This window comes from Salmo salar, chromosome 04 (assembly GCF_965601325.2).
Source record: "Salmo salar chromosome 04, fSalSal1, whole genome shotgun sequence".
Taxonomy (NCBI): Eukaryota; Metazoa; Chordata; class Actinopteri; order Salmoniformes; family Salmonidae; genus Salmo; species Salmo salar.
Genome location: NC_138294.1, coordinates 50574203 through 50593258, shown reverse-complemented (window position 1 = coordinate 50593258; position 19056 = coordinate 50574203). Strand labels below are relative to the sequence as shown.

Here is a 19056-nt window from a genome sequence, read left to right as displayed (position 1 = left end):
GAGGATCAAATAAACAACCATTTGTAACCCCAAAATGGGTAAGACACTTTTTGAAATATTAAAGCATGCGATATGTCGCATGAACCAGGCATTAATGCTATTTTGTAACCTTCAAGAGAGAGAAATTAGTTTAATTCAACTAAACTATGATAGCCTATCATTTTAGCCCCCCGTCCCGTAGAAATTGGGCTAAATAACACGGTCGCTGCATTTGATTAGTGCGAAAGATTAGCCTATGGTGTTGTGCTCAAACTGGAATCAGAGCAGATGTCGCTTTTCCCTATCGGAATACTGGGATTGAGCCAATAAACACACGCCACTGGGGGGGGGGGGGGGGGGGCAGTGCCCCTGTGACAACAATTTTGGACCCCCTTGTGGCCCCCCTAAATGTGGAGTATGAAATAATTTTACATAACAAATTTTTGCTATCGTTCTTTTTTTTACATCCATTATTAGACAGTGGCAACGATGATGATTATGAACATGGTATTTTGGCAGCTAATGCCTGCAATGCAGTGAAGAAAACGATATGACAACAATAACGTCTAATGTAACTGGCCCCTCTAACAGTACAACTGGCCCCAGCTTGGCCCCCCCAGTTGAAATGGTCTAGAACCGCCACTGACACACGCACGCACGCACACAAAGACACACACACACACACACACACCAGAGCATCACAATGCTAATCAGAGACAGCAACCTCCTCCGCGCACCCCTCCCTCTCTCCTCTTCTTTTCTCACTCACACACACATTCAAAGACACTCGGCTGGGGCGAACGCCAAGGCTCCACTTCAAGTTGTGGATGCTATTAGCCTATATCTTTATATTCACTTTTTTTTCATTTAGAGTAAAAGAGTAAAATTCGAAAATGATTATTTACAGAATAATATATATTTAAACGTAATGATTTTCTAACTGAAACCCATGGAGTGCGCATTTTTGTAGTATAATCCGTCGCTCAGATGGACCTCCGAGGCTCGAAGAGACGGCTTGGGGGGATATGGCAGGTGACATGCCTAGCTCTCGTCGTATGTGTCCTGGATTTAGTTTGGGCTCAGATTCGTTATTCAATCCCTGAGGAACTGGAACATGGCGCTTTTGTTGGAAATATAGCCGAGGATTTGGGTTTAGACGTCGAGAGACTCTCTGCGCGCAGGTTCAGGATAGTTTCAGGCGCAAAAAAGCAATACTTGGAGGTGAATTTAGAAAATGGTATTTTATTTGTAAACGAAATAATTGATCGAGAGGAACTATGTGAACAGAGTCTGTCTTGCTCTTTCCATTTGCAAGTGGTAATCGAAAACCCATTGGAACTGTACAGGGTTGAGGTGGAGATTTTAGATGTGAACGATAACTCACCCAGTTTTCCGTGGAGTGAGTTTAATTTGGATATATCCGAGTCGGCGGTACCCGGGTCCCGCTTCCCACTAGAGAGCGCGCAGGACTTGGACGTTGGCAGCAACTCGCTCCGCTCTTATCTGCTGAGTGTGAATGAACATTTTGTCCTGGATATCCAGACGCGTAGTGATGGCAGTAAGTTTGCGGAGTTGGTCCTGGAGAGCCCCTTGGACAGAGAGCAGCAGAATACGCACCAAATGGTGCTGACGGCTGTGGATGGAGGCTCGCCAGAGAGATCCGGGACAGCGCAGATCAATATAACAGTTCTGGATGCAAATGACAATGCGCCCGTGTTCGACCAGTCTTTCTACAGAGTGAGGCTTGTGGAAAACGCACCGAAGGGCACCGTTGTGATAAAACTAAACGCATCGGATTTGGATGAGGGTCCTAATGCGGATATCACATACTCTTTCAGCGGGCATGCTCCCATAAAAGTGCGCGAGCTTTTCAGTGTGGATTCGCGCACTGGAGAGATCAGAGTGAAAGGGGTCGTAGATTATGAAAAGGCCAGGATGCATGAGATATATGTGCAAGCCAAGGACAAGGGCCCATCGGCAGTGGCCGTGCACTGTAAAGTTCTGGTCAATATCTTAGATGTGAACGACAACCTCCCGGAGGTAATCTTGACATCAGTGTCCACACCTGTCCAAGAGGACGCACCACCGGGGACTGTGATAGCTGTCATCAGCGTCATGGACAAAGACTCAGGTGAAAATGGGAATGTTGACTGTGAAATTCCACATCATGTCCCCTTCCAGCTCCACTCCTCTTTTAAGAACTATTACACTTTGGTTACTTGTGATTTTTTGGACAGAGAGACGGTGCCAGAGTACAACATCACTCTCACAGCAAGAGATATGGGTGCACCTCCCTTGTTCACAAGGAAAACTATTTTAGTTCAAGTGTCAGACATGAACGACAACACACCTCGATTCAAGCAGCCATCATACACCGTCTATTTGACAGAGAATAACGCACCAGGAGCCTCAATTTGCTCGGTTACTGCCCTGGATCCAGATTCAGACCAAAATGCCTATCTCTCTTACTCTATTCTGGAAGGTGATATACAGGGGATGCCCGTGTCCACCTACGTCTCCATAAACTCAGACAACGGGAATATTTACGCATTGCGTTCTTTTGACCATGAGCAGCTAAGAAACTTTCAGATTTTGGTCCAAGCACAAGATGCCGGGTTTCCACCCCTGAGAACCAATGTTACCGTAAATGTCTTTATTTTGGACCAAAATGACAATGCACCAGTCATAGTAGCACCTCTACCCCAAAACGGCACCGCGGCGACGGAAGTGGTGCCCAGGTCAGTTGATGCTGGCTATCTTGTGGCAAAAATTACTGCGACGGACGCAGACGCAGGTCAAAACTCGCGTCTGTTCTACCAGGTGCTCCAGGCAAACGACCCGAGCCTGTTTAGCGTCGCACTGTACACGGGCGAAATTAGGACGATTCGCCGATTTGTGGAAAAAGACCCCATAAGGCAAATGCTGGTCATTCTGGTCAAGGACAACGGTCAGCCACCCCTTTCGGCCACAGTTTCCATCATCCTGTCAGTTGTTGACAACGTGCCAGAATCGCTGCCTGATTTCGGCGACCTCACACTGAGCCCCCAGTACCGCTCGAACCTCACGCTGTACTTAATAGTGTCTCTGGGCGTTATCTCGTTCACGTTTCTGGTGGCTATTATCGTCCTGGCAGCGATAAAGGGATACAGGGACAGACATTCCATTCGGAGGTATAACTTCTCTCTGAGTGCATGCTGCAGGTTCCGATCAGAGGAGTCGACCACTGATGTGTTCAAGAAGTCCAACTTGAACGTGCATATAACCACAGGCACCAAAGGATCCACGAACTGCGTTGAGGCAAATGGCAACGGCCCCCTTTCTCAGCCATACTGCTACAAGATGTGTCTGACCCCGGAATCATCCAAGAGCGATTTCATGTTCCTAAAGTCATGCAGTCCGATGAATGCGACTCCACAGAAGAATAATGCCAAGGGCGCAGACTACCCCAAATCGGGTTGGAGCGCACAGGACTCCCGCAGCCTGATAGTGAACAACGGACCAACTATTCCGAACGAGGTAAATGGGCTAGGCCTGTACTGCTCCAAATGTAATCACATCAGACCTCCAAATAATTAGAATTTATCATTTTATTTGTATAATTTTGATGATTGTCACTCATGCTTGTTAAACAACTAAGAAACATTGCAAATGATAAATGTGTCAATGAACTGAAAGTAATTACGCACAAGTCAGGAAATCTGATTACATTGAAATCAAAGGTACCGCTAACGTTTCAAGTAAAAAATATGACTTCCAAAGTCATACTATTAAAATGATGCATGAAGACTATATGTATTGAAGTGGACTGAGGCATAATTATACTATTAGGAGCGAGTGAGCTAAGGTCAGGGGCAAACGTCACTGGTTTAATAATCCTTAAGACGGTCTGTGGTTAGTCTATCCGCCATGGGTTATATGTAATATAGTGTAATATATAATGTAACATAAATCAATTGTAGCCCAGGTGATACTGTAAAAGTGTAAAGGCTTATAGAAACGGAGAGGTCATGTGAAGTATTCCGTGTTATAAGCAAAACAACTTATTGTATTGTTATTCTGATTGCCTCAGCAATCCAACAATTTCCATTTGTCCGTTCAAGGATAAACTGACGCTGCAAGGCCTTGAACGTGAATAGAATAGAGCAAGACGTCCATAGTGTGATGGGACTCATACAGTACACACAGTCATATATCAAATCATGAATGTATCCGAATATAACTGCTTAAAAGTCATGAAATAAATAAATAAAACATGCTGAACGCATATACATATACATATGTACGATCACTCTGATGACTGGGGATGGTGGCTCACTTGCAACTTCACATAACCTGCTTCTCCCTTGGGATGCTCCATCGTGCCACAAGGGGGCGATATTTGTTTGCATGCATGGGTGCGTTAATGGACTGTAGTAGGTCTAGTGTCGAACATTAATGCAAGACGTGATACAACGGTACTGCCCATGTTCCTATTCGGTAGTTCATTTATTCATTCCTTATTGATTTATTTCAAGTGGCAATTGAAACTATCCACTGCATAGTACATCATGTAATATTTCTCACAGACTCATCTTTATTTGTGCCAATTGGATGTAATTGATGTGGGGTATCATTTCAGCTGTATTACTAACCTCTCCACGTCCTCAATTGTGCAGCTCAAGCAAGCGAAGATGGACTGGACATTGACGAAAAATCAACGAAATTCAGCACACAAAAGGTCAACAAAAATGCTGGTGGAAAAACACACACACACACACACACATTTTACATTTTAGTCAATTAGAGACGCTCAGTTAGTGCATTCATCTTAAGATAGCTAGGTAGGTGGACAACCACATATCACAGGCATAGAAAGTACATTTTTCTTCTATAACGTAGCTGTCAGTAGAATGGGGGTGGGGGTGATGAGGATTATTTAAGATACTGTTTGAAGAGGTAGGGTTTCAGATGTGTTCGGAAGATGGACAGGGACTCTGCTGTCCTAGCTTCAGGGGGAAGCTGGTTCCACCATTGGGGTGCCAGGACAGAGAAGAGCTTGGACTGGGCTGAGCGGGAGCTGCACTCCGGTAGGGGTGGGAGGGCCAAGAGACCAGAGGTGGCAGAACGGAGTGCTCGGGTGTAGGGTTTGAGCATAGCCTGAAGGTAGGAAGGGGCATGAACATACACACACACACACACACACACACAACAAGGAGTCATTCTAGTTCCTTATTTTTATGTTCTTTCTACAGCTTTAGCTCCATGGAGAGGACCTTCCCACGTAGACCCAGGCCGGACCCTGATGGTTTCTCCTGCCCGGTGGCACCACAGTACTATACCTGGGGTAGTCATATGCGTGGTACGTGGACCAGGAACCTACAGTGTCAGAAAATATTCTATACCAATACTAAAAGACAACAAAATACAGACCGGCTGTCTAGAGAAATAATTATAAAACTGACGCCATGACATTATTCCCCACTTTATAACATGTTGCTATTGCAGAAATCACACTAACTAACGAACACTTTATTATGTGACTTGTTTTGTTAGCAGAATACAAGATGTCCTCTCAGGTCGAAGGGATTGGAGGGGTAGGAAGTGTTGGAAGTGTTGGAAGGGTTCCAAACCGTTTGTGGACTCCGAGCTCCACCCAGCCTCCATCTGCACAGCCACCACCTGACTACCAGCACAACGTCTACATCCCTGGCACTCCGTCTGGGTACTGCACTCTGAAGCCTGCACCCCGGGGGGAACTGGATGTCTACAACTCATTCTCCACGTTTGGAAAGAAGAAGAGGTTCATCTCTAGCTATGACCCGAGCTTTGACCAGAGAGAGGACAACCTGATAAACAATGACCTTTTTAAATGAATATATTAGAAGAGACTGTGCATACAATTGAATACACATTTCCGTGGATGTTCATTAACTATTAATATAATCAACCCATATAGTATAAACCTCTGTGCACAAGGAACATGTAAATAGTTTAGTATGTTTGAAGCCATGCTTCGAACACATAACGTAATACTTTACAGCATAGTCTTTTCTCTCAATACAGCAGTGTCATAATTCTATCTCTTTTCATTCATATCATGTACCGTCCTAGTTGATAATGATGATGAGATTGTGCAGATACGAGGGCAATTATAGCCACTTGTGGGGATAATGGGGAAAATGATCTGAGGATATCTGTTCCCAGCAGTTATGGCAAAGTCTCCAAATGCCTTGAGGGTTGCGTTGTGAAGATTCTGCACGGCATTCTGTTAGGCAGTAATTTACAAGCATGTATATTATATTGTTGTACTTTATACCTTCATGTTTGACCCGTTTGGCTTCTTAAACATGTTTATATGTATAAAATCTGATCTTACTGCTGATTTATTTTAATCAATGTGGGTTAGGACGGGTGGACTGGAGGACACGCAGAGCCGTACGTTTGGCTACGGGACATACAATGTAGTTGTGGCCATATAAATACAATCTAGATTCAAGAATGTAGATTCTATTTCTATGGTTGGAGCCATGTCTGTGGAAGGTGGTGCTGACTTGACGTAGACAATCGCTGTGACGTTGACGTCACATTATGATTATTGCGTCAAAAGTTGAATTCTTGTCTGTCTGTTGCTCTGTTGTTGCTTTTGCAGTGCGACTTCTACAGTGAGATCGAGGCCATCTCAAGTTCTGTTTTTGAGGTGCTGCTGATTATGACAACTTGCAGGGGAGTTTTATCACAGGTATGTATAGCATAATTGAAATACCGTCTTGCACGTTTTACAGACCATTTAGTGGGGCCCGTATATGAGCCTAGCTCCGTCAACATGAAATCAAAAGAAGCAGATTAAGAGAAATGGCAATATGTGAGGAAGACTATTATTTTTTATTTATTTGTATATTTCGGCGTTTCGAATCCACACGTAGATCAAATGTGCTTTGATATTGGACACTGCGCCGCTGTTCCCTAAGAATATACTTCACCATCACACACAGTCAGAGGATGTGGCTTGATTTCGACACTAGCTCGGTTTACATCCAAAAAGCGACAGATTTTCATGAATATTCAATAATCCGCATGAAGAAAATATACGCATTTTTCAACCAGTGGTGTTTCCAGCAAATTTACTTGTTGCAGAAAAAAATCTGTGCATGATGATGTAGTCTACACAAAATGTACCTTTTCATTGACATTTTGGTGTAGGCCTACAGTATAAAAATCTAAAGTTCAATGTGTTTCCATCGAATTTTCAACTCTACAGATAGTTTTATCACGCGCTGTAGCCAAAAGCTCTCAGATACAGTGCGGGTAGGCTGTGCGGATAGGCTAGTCTACATGATGAGATCAGTATGGATAAGAGCGAGAATATAAATCATTTGTCAAACGGCAGTCAAGCATCTATCATCATGTCACCAGAATAAAACCGTCGATATTTATTAGAAAGTAACATCAATATCACCGTGGACTTTCACCACCATGTGAAGTTGATCATCATTTATTTCATCTATAGCCTAGTAAACTGCATGCTTTCCGGAGTCGTAGTGAGAGGACCACGCAACATTTATCGCGTGACTCCAAGTTGACCAACGTTTCCACCACCATTTCTCGCCTAATTAATTTAACCGACACAAAAAGATCCCACCATGTCGAACAAACAAATGATCTGTTGGCATTTATACAATAGTACCGAAACTTCCTGTTTCCATCACAGATGTGATTTTTTGTTGTTGTTGATATGGTATGACTTTACTCACATAAAAAGTGTAGATGGAAACATGTTTATTTATTATCCAATTTCTGGCAATTACAGCGCTGCTCATTCACCCAATCTTGTTTGGAGATCCAGATACTGTGTGACGCTGTTCATGTGGTTTGGTGCTGAATTTAGGTTGGCTCGGAATTTATGCAGACTATCCTTGTGACGTTGACATCACATTACGATTACTATTATTCTATTTATCTTTTGCACTGGTTTTATTTCACGAGATCAGTGTTGCTCAGAGAGGCCCTGTCGCTGTTCTCGTGCTTGTCGCTGTCGCAGGAGGACGATAAAGTGAGGGAGAGGCCAATTCATAGCTTTGAGGTGCTGATTATCACAACTTGCCGGAAGCTTTTTAACAAGTAGGAACGTGTAGAGGGCTTTCGAAAGATTACTTTTCGTCTGCAAACCTGCATTAATGTTCCATTCTAAAGAATTCAACATAGCTCACACAATGTCGCTGCTCCTTTACGACTACTCAGCAGACGTCATCACGATTGGGAGGGCAACGCACCGCAGTTGTACCGCGTGGAGGCTTGGTATGAATTCCCCGGTGCATAAGAGAAGGCTACCGATTGTTTCTCACATAAACAATAGCTTTTAGATGTAAATGTATTCGGCTTCAACGTATTGCTACAAGTACTGTCATATTTTACCATATTTGGTTTGCAATAATGGCTTTATCCATTGAAACTGTCTGGACAAGGTGCGCCACGGTTCTCTTTGTATTCAGCGGGATGTGGGGAATTGCTTTGCCCATTACTCGCTACTCTATTCCCGAGGAAATGCAAGAGGGTTCCGTTGTTGCAAACCTGGCTACAGATTTGGGACTTGACGTTCGCGCTTTGGTAACACGCAAGGCAAAGCTTGACATCATCCACACTAAGAAATATTTGGACATTAACAAAGAAACGGGAGAGCTGTTCATACTTGAAAAGATAGACAGGGAATACATATGCTCGAGTAAGACAACGTCTTGTTTTCTTAAAACGGATGTCATACTTGAAAATCCCATTCGTATGTTTTACATTGAGCTTGAAATCATGGACATAAATGACAACGCACCTGTCTTTCGAAGGGAGACAATGCACTTGGATATTTCAGAATCTACCGCTCCAGGAGAGAGATTCTCTTTGACAAACGCTGTGGATGCAGATGTCGGAGCGAATTCTATTAAGACTTACTATTTGAGCGAAAGCAAGTATTTTACAATTGAAATACAGACCGGAAGCGATGGCTCTAAATATGTAGATTTGGTTATCAACAGTAATTTAGACCGGGAGGAACAGGCGGTTCATCATTTAATATTAACCGCTGCAGATGGCGGGGTTCCTGCGCGCTCATCCACAGCCAGTATCATCCTTAGGGTTCTGGATATCAATGACAATGCCCCCTTTTTTAACCAGCCGATATATGCTATTAATGTAACCGAAAACTCCCCAATTGGAACTCTAGTAATGAAGTTGAACGCAACAGACTTGGACGAGGGCACCAACGCAGAGATGACATATTCATACACGTTATATACATCCGAGAAGACACAAGAAAAGTTCTCTCTAAATTCAAATACAGGGGAAATAAAGGTGAAGGATGTGATTGATTTTGAGGAGAGTCACAGTTTCGATATATATATTCAAGCAAGAGACCAAGGATCGAATTCGTTATCCGGAGATTGTAAAATAATGGCGTTTATTACCGATCTGAATGACAACTATCCTGAGGTTACCATTACATCTTTTAAAAGCACGGTCAAGGAAGATGTTGCCATAGGAACATTAATAGCAGTGATCAGTATAAGCGATCGGGACTCTGGGGACAACGGTGAAGTTGAACTCACTTTGAACCAACAAGCATCCCTACCATTCGTTCTCGATAAGTCTTCGGGGGATTACTTTGCTCTGCTTATTTCAGAACCACTGGACCGTGAGACAATTCCAAGATATGACATCACTTTCATAGTCACAGACAAAGGAACACCTCGCTTATTTGACAATGAGACAATCACCCTGGAAATACTGGACGTCAACGATAACGCACCAATATTCCCCCAGTCATTCTACACAATCCATGTTGTGGAGAACAACATCCCCGGGGCACTGTTGATGTCACTCAGTGCTTTTGACCCTGACCTCCACGAGAACCAGTACCTGGTGTATTTTATCATGGAGAAGGAGATCATCAACACGTCTATGTCCATGCTGTTCTCCATTAATCCAGAGAATGGCAACCTTTATGCTCTAAAGACCTTTGACTTTGAACGGGAGAGGGAGTTTCTTTTCCACATAGAGGCCAGAGACTCTGGGTTACCTCCACTCAGCAGCAATGTGACAGTTCACATCATCATTCTGGACCAGAATGACAACACCCCGCTCATAGTGTCGCCTTGGCGAGCACAAGGCTCGGTATTTGAAGAGGTGATCCCGAGGTCCGCTGATAAAGGATTCCTGGTTGTCAAAGTGATCGCCATTGACACAGACTCATTACAGAACTCACGGGTCACATATCAGCTTCTACAGACCAGTGACTCTACTCTGTTCAGTCTAGATCAGTACAACGGGGAGATCCGGACCACGAGAATGTTCAGCTACAGGGACCCCCGTCATCAGAGGCTGGTTGTTGTCGCCAAAGACAATGGAGACCCCGCTCTTTCGGCCACAATTACCATCAAGATATCGACAGTAGAACACATGGTGACGCCATTCTCAGAAACGACCGAGGTGCCTTTAGAATTTGACTTGTTCACAGACTTAAATCTCTATTTGGTCGTCGGTTTGGGTTCAGTGTCCTTCCTGCTGTTGATCACCATATTGGTGATCATTGTGCTGAAGTGTCAGAAACCGAAGCCCATGAAGATGCCTCCTGCTATAAATATGAATCTGAACAGTCTGAACAGGAACAGTGTGATCAGCAGAAGCAGTATCATCAGCCAGAGGAGCTCCACCATAGCCGATTCCACCCTCATCTCCAGTGATGCCTACTGGTACAGCCTGTTTCTAGCAGAGACCAGGAAAGGCAAGGTGGTTGTCAGACAGCCTATAGTACCCAAGGGAGCAGGCTACTTTGTGTCCAGTATACCCAGATGCACAGGTCCTACAGAGACCAGCGACTCAAGAGCATCCACACTACAGGTATGTGCTCCTCTGAGATGGAGGCCTGGAGCAGTTTTCCTCTTGCATTTCTTCATATGAAATGCACACTCCTCCTTCCTTCATGTAATCACAAATCAGACAAGGGTGGATTAATGAAAGTGGTAGCCTTGCTCTCATTGAGCCTATAATGGATTCACTGATTACATGAATGAAGGATGCATTCAAAAAATATTCAGACAGGGCCTCGTTTTGCAAAGAATATTATTTCCTTCTTTGAAAAACTAGTCTAGACCAGAGCTACCTCTACATGTTTCTATGTTCTGGCACTGCGCACCCTGCAGACTGAGTGACTGTTTGACCCACTTCACAATGTCCTATTCATTCCTCTTAGAGGAGGAGCCTACAGACCCTGTGTCGCCTCAGTGCAGCTCTCAGCCTTCTACTAACACACTCCAGTTAATGAACAGAGACTGCGGTAGTGTACTATTTAGAACTACTTCTCTGACCAGGGTTTACCAATTAGAGGATGCTTGAGGTTGGTTTGTTAAATTAACCCCTTTTATTTCTAAGGATCTATGGGATGTCTGCAGGTTTGATCGTGTTATGCTCTGCTCTAGTCCTGTGGTGTTTGAACACAGGCAGTCTATTGCTGTGTGTTTTTGTCACGAGAACTTTCAATCCCAATGGTGATAATAACAATCACTATAGCTTTGACCAATTCTCCAGAGGTTGTAAGGCCCCGGTTAATAGAAGAATTAGACAAAGTCCCAGAATTCTGCAAAAGGTTAGTTCTTTATTCAGAGAGCTTTCCCAATCATACAAGCACATAGGCTTTTATACCTTACATTTGGTCATACCATATGTCATACCCCTTATAAATGCCCCTCCTCTTCTTTAACACTGTCAATGCTTAATTACAAGTCTTCTCCAACACATACGTTCTTTATCATATCCTGCAACATGTTACATAATCTACTGCAAGCCTAATGCTTTCTCCCCTCGCTGGGTAGGGAGACCTCCTTCCTGTTGTCAGTTTCACAGTGGTCACAAGTTCCTTTTTTCCTATGCACACACTGTCTCGCCTATATTGCTAAATAGTCAAGTCTAAACTTGTCCTACGCACATACATTTAGAGAATTCTAGTCTTACGATTCAAATACATTTCACTCCATTATACAGTAACAGGGTGGAATACTTTTAGTCATTACCTTAAACATATAATTACCTTATCAGTTTTGTAGACATTAACAGAAATACTTATTTGCTTTTAATTTGCCCTGCTGCCTTTCACTCTACTGGGGTTTGGCTCCGATTGCTTACATAAGTCATTGAGCCATGCTAATTCCCAAGTCATGTTACTGTCACTTCCTTTCATTCTTTGCTTGCAGTTCATGCAATTTTAATATATATATATATATATAAAAAAAAATGGCTTTCCAAGATTGTCTGTGTGCTGTTGTCTCAGACACTACAACTCTTTGAGGTCAGGGAATTGAAAACCAGGCCTAGGGTTTGTGTAATAATAAAACTAACCCGGGGGAGAAGAATGGACTCAAGTGAACACTTTCACAGTTAAATTTCGTACAGTATAATATTCATGGGAAAGTCAGTGCAGGATAAACATTGTATGACATTGTGTTTATTCTAATGACATTTGTGTAGATGTGTGTTTGTCTTTGTGCATTTTTTTTGTTCAGGTTGCAGGCCCAATAAGATGCAGCCCTTGTCTGATTGAACTGAACTTGCATTTTCATTTCAGATTTGATTTAGGGACAAGGCAGAGTCCTCTCCATTGTACTGACATGACATGAAAACTAACGAGATGGATGAGTGGAGCATGTGTTTTTGAAAAGTGTGTGTGTATGTGTGTCTGTTTTGGACTCTGACAATTGAACCTTTTCTTTTTTCTATTCTAAAGTACTCAAAATGAAAGGAAGCCCATTCTACAGCTGGAGGTATGCTGGTTGCTGGTAACATGTAGGAGCACCGTGATTGGTGTATCTCAAACTAGGATTATGTTTCTAGGCCTGTTTTTTTGGATCAATTTTCTAATTGTCACTTTTATCACCCCAGATGTGGGGTTGATCTGTGTAGGCAGAGTTCAGTGTCCTTTTTAAAAGGGGGCATGGATTATATAATGTCAGCAAAGAGCAGACAAACATTGATTCTCAGAGAGGAGGCAGAGAAAGGACGATGAATTCCTGCACTCTTAGAAAAAAAGTGTTCCTAAAGGGTTCTTTGGCTGTCCCCATAGGAGAACCCTTTTCGGTGTCAAGTAGAACCCTTTCCGCAACGGATTCTACATGGAACCCAAGAGGATTCTACATGGAACCAAAACGGGTTCTTCAAAGGGGACAGTTGGGGACAGTTTAAGAACCCTTTAAGGTTCTAGACAGCACCTTGGTCTCTCCCTTTCTCTACTTTTCATCTGTCCCATTCCCCTGACACTCACTGCACACCCTCCTTCCCATTGACCTTCATTGTGATGCATCTGTGAGCTATGAATATTAGATTTGGAAATCTCTCTAAAGCAGGAAACCAATCACTCACTGACAGATGAGATTAGGCCCAAAGTGGCTGCCAGGTCAGAATAATAATGACAATATGTGGTTTGTTTGGCAGAGACTCACGGCAAAGCTCTAAGCATGAATAAAGTAGAGGATTAAGGTATGCACTGTCCTGGTCCTGAGCTCTCAGTGTGTACACCTGCCTCAGAGCAGTGGCTGCATCATCCAGCACCTCTGTCACATCCACACACATCCTATTTGAGCTCTGCCCCTGCTGCCCAGCAGCCACCTCTTATCACTGGCCCAATACAAGGGAAAACATTTCAATTATGATTAGCATGGTGTCAGGCAGTGGCCACAGACTAACTAACACAGACTAACTGTGGCCTCCATAGATATAGTACCAATAGCCCTACATGCACGCACACACGCACGCACGCACGCATGCACGCACGCACGCACGCACACACACACACACACACACACACACACAATTGTACTAAAATAGTTCAAACACCAGCCTGCCTATCCCCACTCTCCCAAACTGTGATGTGCATGTCTCTATTGTACATATATCCCTTTCATGTTTCCTTATTCTTGTCATTTGTTTGGTTTTATTCAAATTTCACTTGCTTGCTTTTTAATCTGGCCTAGATGCACATGATAGATCCATTCTGTAATTTGGCCTGATTTCTAATGACTGTGAGGATAATAAAATAAGGATTTGAACAAATAGCCCATGTAGACAATTTGATGGAACTCACCATGCACACCTCCCTACATAATCCAGAGCATGATAATTGTTTAAGCAACTCAGTATGTAACACCCACCCATGTTTGATTGATGGTGCAGTAACCAGTCAGGTCCCAGTTGAGGGATCTTATCAGTTGCATGAGTTGTGACTCCTTAAAGGCTGTCAGTCAAGCTGATCCCCTCCTCTCTCCACCTCCTATTGGCTGACTGTATTTTCTGTTTATTGGCAGGACCTGCCGTGATGTCCTCATTCTGGGGTAGTCAGCTGGAGAATGTTCAAAGAAGTTAAGAGCGACACCAACACCCCTCCTTCAACCACTGGGATTCAACAGTTACCTCTGGGGGGCAGCTCCTCCAACCCTCTGCCCTCCTCGAACCGACCACACCTGTAGACTGTAGACTACCTTCATAATTTTCCATCAAGCATGAATCTGCATGGCTACATCGACAGGTACTTGCATTTAGAAAATATCCTAAAGAAGAAAGGAACTTCAAACATGAGGTCTTAATGCATAGCACCCTCTGTTAGCATGGGAGCAGGCCCTCAATATCTTCCAAAATCCTACCTTACCTCTCCAGGAAAAACATGACACAAAAGGGATATTCTGTCGTGTCCTTGTGAGGGTACCTCATTGTGATGTCATAATGCGTTATTGGGGTGTGTGTGAGAGGTCACAATCAAAGAACAACAAAAAAAACATGTACAAGAGAATGATGTTGCCAATGCCTTCCCTAACTCATTTAGCTGGTGAAATAACAATCTCAGTTCATCTGTGAATGTGTAGTGTGCACACTGTAGGTAAGAACTTTTGTTTATTTTGATTAGAAATAAGACTAACATTTTTCATAATTTTGGCTTTCTAGACCTTGTTTTTGGCTCCGGACATCAGCCTATAGTATGGAATTATTCATTTCCTGATACATGGTGTTGGATGTGCATGTTGAGTTGCTACTATAAAATAGATCAATACCTGATACCTGTCATCCAATAAGCCAGGTAGGAGAGAAGTACCCCATGTTGCTCTACTTCACATTGCAGACAGAGTTAATATATTCTCACAGTTCAAATATTCATGAGCACATTTGACAGTGGCACTATATTTAGAATATTTTGATGATAGACATTTCCTTCTCAGCATATCTATATAAAGCACAGACTACAATCCATTTTTAGTGTGAGATCATGTCCAAGGAAATACTCAGGACAGTGACACACCAGGATTTAGCTCCTACCTGCCTAAACATTGCAATATGACGGTCAACCTAGAAAACACTGTATGTAGGATAGTTGTAGCACTAAATGGCTTCACTTTACAACAACTTATCATATCTCCATCTGAGTTTTGTCAACTTCCCTGTGCAGGCCTCTGCCCGGTTCCGATAACTAACACTTTCCCTGCGCTGTGAACAACCCTCAGAGAATCAGCTAAAGGAGAAATCAACGTAAAACAGGAGGCTTACGGGAGGAAACCATGTGTACTTTAAATGAGAAATGTTACTATATTCACTTAAGAAGTATGACTTTTGAAAGTATTTATCATTGTATATTCAAAATGTATTGTATGTTTGGCATGATACAATACAATACTCCGGACATGTTTTTAAAGTTTACAATGTTTTATGAATTTGTATGTTTTTTAAAAAATATTTTGACCTAACAATTCTTAATGCTACTTTTTGTGACTTATTCAAGTGCATTGTGTAGTCTACTGTATTATATTTGTAGTGCAATAATACAGCGTTCAATTATTTTATCTGATACAGTGTACAGACAGACAATCTAAATTATTTTATGACATTTGAATGGAGTACTCCACTGCTTAAGCATTTCACCAAAATGTAATTTTCAGTGTATCAAAGTGTTCATTGACATAGAGCAGCTGTTCTCCCAGCAAGACCATGAAGTGCAAAGATTTAATGCAAGGCGTTAGGTCTTAGAAATGAGAAACTAGAGCAGACAGCGGTGTGTCCACGTGACAATATGGAGGGAAAGGCCCAAATAAGGAGAGAGAGATAAGTAGAGAGAAACTGTGAAGACGAGCGTGAGACAGAAATACTATGCTACTAATACTATTCTATTCCTTTGACGTTAGTGCATGACCTTATAGGCCGAACACTCACAATCCATCCAATCTTGTTTGAAATGCAATACTGTACTTAAATACTACTGTATATATCTCCATCATATAGGTTGCATGGGAACACACTAAGCTCTTCCTATAGGCAGTTATTTGCACTGAATCCAGACCTGGCTGCACTACTCATCTACCACAAACTGCAGTGCAGCTGTAGTTCTAATCTATGTTCTAATCAATGTTCCAGTTCTCTCTTGATCTCTTTTCCCTTGTTAAAGCTCTCTGTGTGCATCACGACCTCACCTCCCCTCACACTGTGAGGTCACTGTGTGGGGGAGGTGCTACACTAATTATGGTACACATGTGGGCTCTGCCTACTCTGCCCGTAGGGAGGAACTACTGCCTGAGCATTGTATAAAGACACCTTTATTTGGGTTACAGAAAATATCCAACTATATTCAGACGTCATGTGCTCTTTATGGGTGTCATGCGTTACACCAGTACACGTGACATGAGGACAATGAGATAATGGTGCTTAATCCAGATTCAAGTCATGATTATTACCAGGGATAAAATGTCATCTGGATGAACTTAGATCCCAGGAGTTTGGAGAGAACATCCTAAGCAGCCAGTGGCTGTGTGTTGTGACCTGAGACCTCAAGCTCTACTTTGACAGAACAGATGTTCTGTGGAAACCAACGGAGGGGTTTAAAACCTGTATCGGCGTATCTACTTTGTACTTTGTGTTGTTTAAAAAAAAAATACAATATACTTTTTATATCTGCTGTAATCTCTGAACTTGGCTTGATAGCACAGGAGGGTGTTTGTGTTGCTTGCTTCAGTATCATGCAGATGTGTCTGTCTCTGTTGTGCGGCGATGCTGCTTATTCCTGCATTTTGATTCTACAGTCTACTGTATCTGCCTGCCTTTCTGCAGGACTTCCTGTGTTCTAGGTGGGTGGGTGGGTGGAGGGGGACGCACACAACCCACAATGCTGATTGGTAGATGAGAGAGTGTGTGGGAGAGAATGGCCTTGCTTACATTTTTTTAATTCAAAAACAGTTTGGATGTTGTTTCTGTTGTTCATTGTCCTGCTTGTAGATGCGTATGTGAATAAAGCTTTTAGAGCTGTGCTTCTACGGGTCAGTTTCTTTCCGAAGGCCAGTATTGAAGTTATCGGTGTTGATCGGATACTTAAATCATCAGGCATTGATGATAACCCAGTTTCTCACTCCAGTGCTCCATACTAAATCAGGGATTTTGATTATTAAACAGAGGGAGAGGTTAAGATTCAGGAAGTAGGAGGGAGAAACACAGCTTTCTCCTGGTGATGTTCTTCTTATCTTAATGACGTTAAAGACATGCCCACACTGCACAGTGAAACACTGATGGATGATCTCCATTATGACAGCATAGAGCCTCTACCCTGCAGTCCGCTGCAAACGATTGATGGGAGTGGGCTGGTTGCTAGGAACCACCCAGTACCCAAGAAGCGGTTGCCATGACAACTGCACCAGCTTCCTGTGATCACAGAGGAGGGGAGATTATCATGAACACCCTGCATTCTATTTTGTCTCCATCACTCCCTCTCACTTTTGGGTGTTCTGTCCCTGTCTCGCTCTCTGTGATTAAATGTGTCTGCGATGTGATTTCCTTTGCAGAAAATAGTTCCTAACTCATCAAATCAATTTTTATTTCTCACATGCGCCAAATACAATAGGTGTTGACCTTTCAGAGAAATGCTTACTTACAAGCCCTTAACCAACAATGCAGAAAAATAAGTGTTAGGTAAAAATAGACAAGTAAAAAAAATAATTACAAAATAAAATAACAGTACTCCTGAGGTGCTGACCTGTTGCACCCTCGACAACCACTGTGATTATTATTATGTGACCCTGCTGGTCATCTATGAACATTTGAACATCTTGGCCATGTTCTTTAATAATCTCCACCCGGCACAGCCAGAAGAGGACTGGCCACCCCTCATATCCTGGTTCCTCTCTAGGTTTCTTCCTAGGTTCTGGCCTTTCTAGGGAGTTTTTCCTAGCCACCGTGCTTCTACACCTGTATTGCTTGCTGTTTGGGGTTTGAGGCTGGGTTTCTGTACAGCACTTTGTGACATCAGCTGATGTAAGAAGGGCTTTATAAATACATTTGATTGATTAAATTTGATTGATACAGCTGTAGAACCTTTTGAGGATCTATGGAGCCATGCCAAGTCTTTTCAGTATCCTGAGAGGGGATAGGCTTTGTCGTGCCCTCTTCATGACTGTCTTGGTGTGTTTGGACCATGATAGTTTGTTGGTGATGTGGACACCAAGGAACTTGAAGCTCTCAACCTGCCCCACTAAAGCCCCATCGATGAGATTGGGGGCGTGCTTCGTCATGACACAATCTCTCTGTTTGACTAGAGTGTGAATGACACTTTATTATCATCATACTGTATGCCATCTTGGGCAATGATAATGAATGAATCTTGAATGCATATTAGCTATAGTTTGGCACTCCAGTATTTCAGTAATCATATTCAAGCCTCTGCATAGTGCTCCAGTTACAACAGTTAATACCTTCTATATGCAGTGCCAACCCCAACAAACCTCTGCTCTCTTGCTCTCCATGTCACGTCCTGACCAGTAAAAAGGGTCATTTGCCATAGTAGTATGGTCAGGGCGTGGCAGGGGGGTTGTTTTGTGTGTTTTGGGTTTTTTTGGTTCAAGGGGAATTAGTTTTCATTTTCTATGCTTCGTTTTCCATGTTTGGCCGAGTATGGTTTCCAATCAGAGGCAGGTGTCTTTCGTTGTCTCTGATTGGAAGCCATACTTAGGCAGCCTGTTTTCCTTTGGGTTTTGTGGGTGGTTATTTTCCGTTTAGTTATTGAACCTGACGGAACTGTTGGTCGTTTTTGTTATTTTGTGA

At 42.9% G+C, this 19056-nt stretch overlaps 1 protein-coding gene across 4 annotated transcripts; it reads left to right on the top strand.

The window, feature by feature from the left end:
• The first annotated feature begins 484 nt into the window (after positions 1-484).
• On the top strand, positions 485-17273 carry LOC106603248 (protocadherin alpha-C2). 4 transcript variants are annotated; one of them, XM_014196626.3, is made up of 5 exons: positions 485-3495; positions 4635-4696; positions 5211-5317; positions 5512-6697; positions 14295-17273. In XM_014196626.3, exons 1-4 carry the CDS (start codon positions 967-969, stop codon positions 5829-5831), a joined length of 3018 nt encoding a protein of 1005 aa, XP_014052101.2. In that variant the 5' UTR covers positions 485-966; the 3' UTR covers positions 5832-6697; positions 14295-17273. The 4 variants fall into 4 exon arrangements, with proteins under 4 accessions (XP_014052101.2, XP_045572968.1, XP_014052103.1 ...); XM_045717012.2 differs by having other exon boundaries at positions 486-3495; positions 5515-6697; XM_014196628.3 differs by lacking the exons at positions 485-3495; positions 4635-4696; positions 5211-5317; positions 5512-6697 and adding exons at positions 6717-10842; positions 12722-12758.
• Positions 17274-19056: the final 1783 nt, after the last annotated feature.

Bases quoted from the DNA above. Each gene is read 5' to 3' on its own strand.
- LOC106603248 (XM_014196626.3), top strand. From the start codon at position 967: ATGGACCTCCGAGGCTCGAAGAGACGGCTTGGGGGGATATGGCAGGTG. The intron at 3,496-4,634 runs GTAAATGGGCTA...TCAATTGTGCAG, and splicing joins GACCAACTATTCCGAACGAG to CTCAAGCAAGCGAAGATGGA. The intron at 5,318-5,511 runs GTACGTGGACCA...TTGTTTTGTTAG, and splicing joins CTGGGGTAGTCATATGCGTG to CAGAATACAAGATGTCCTCT.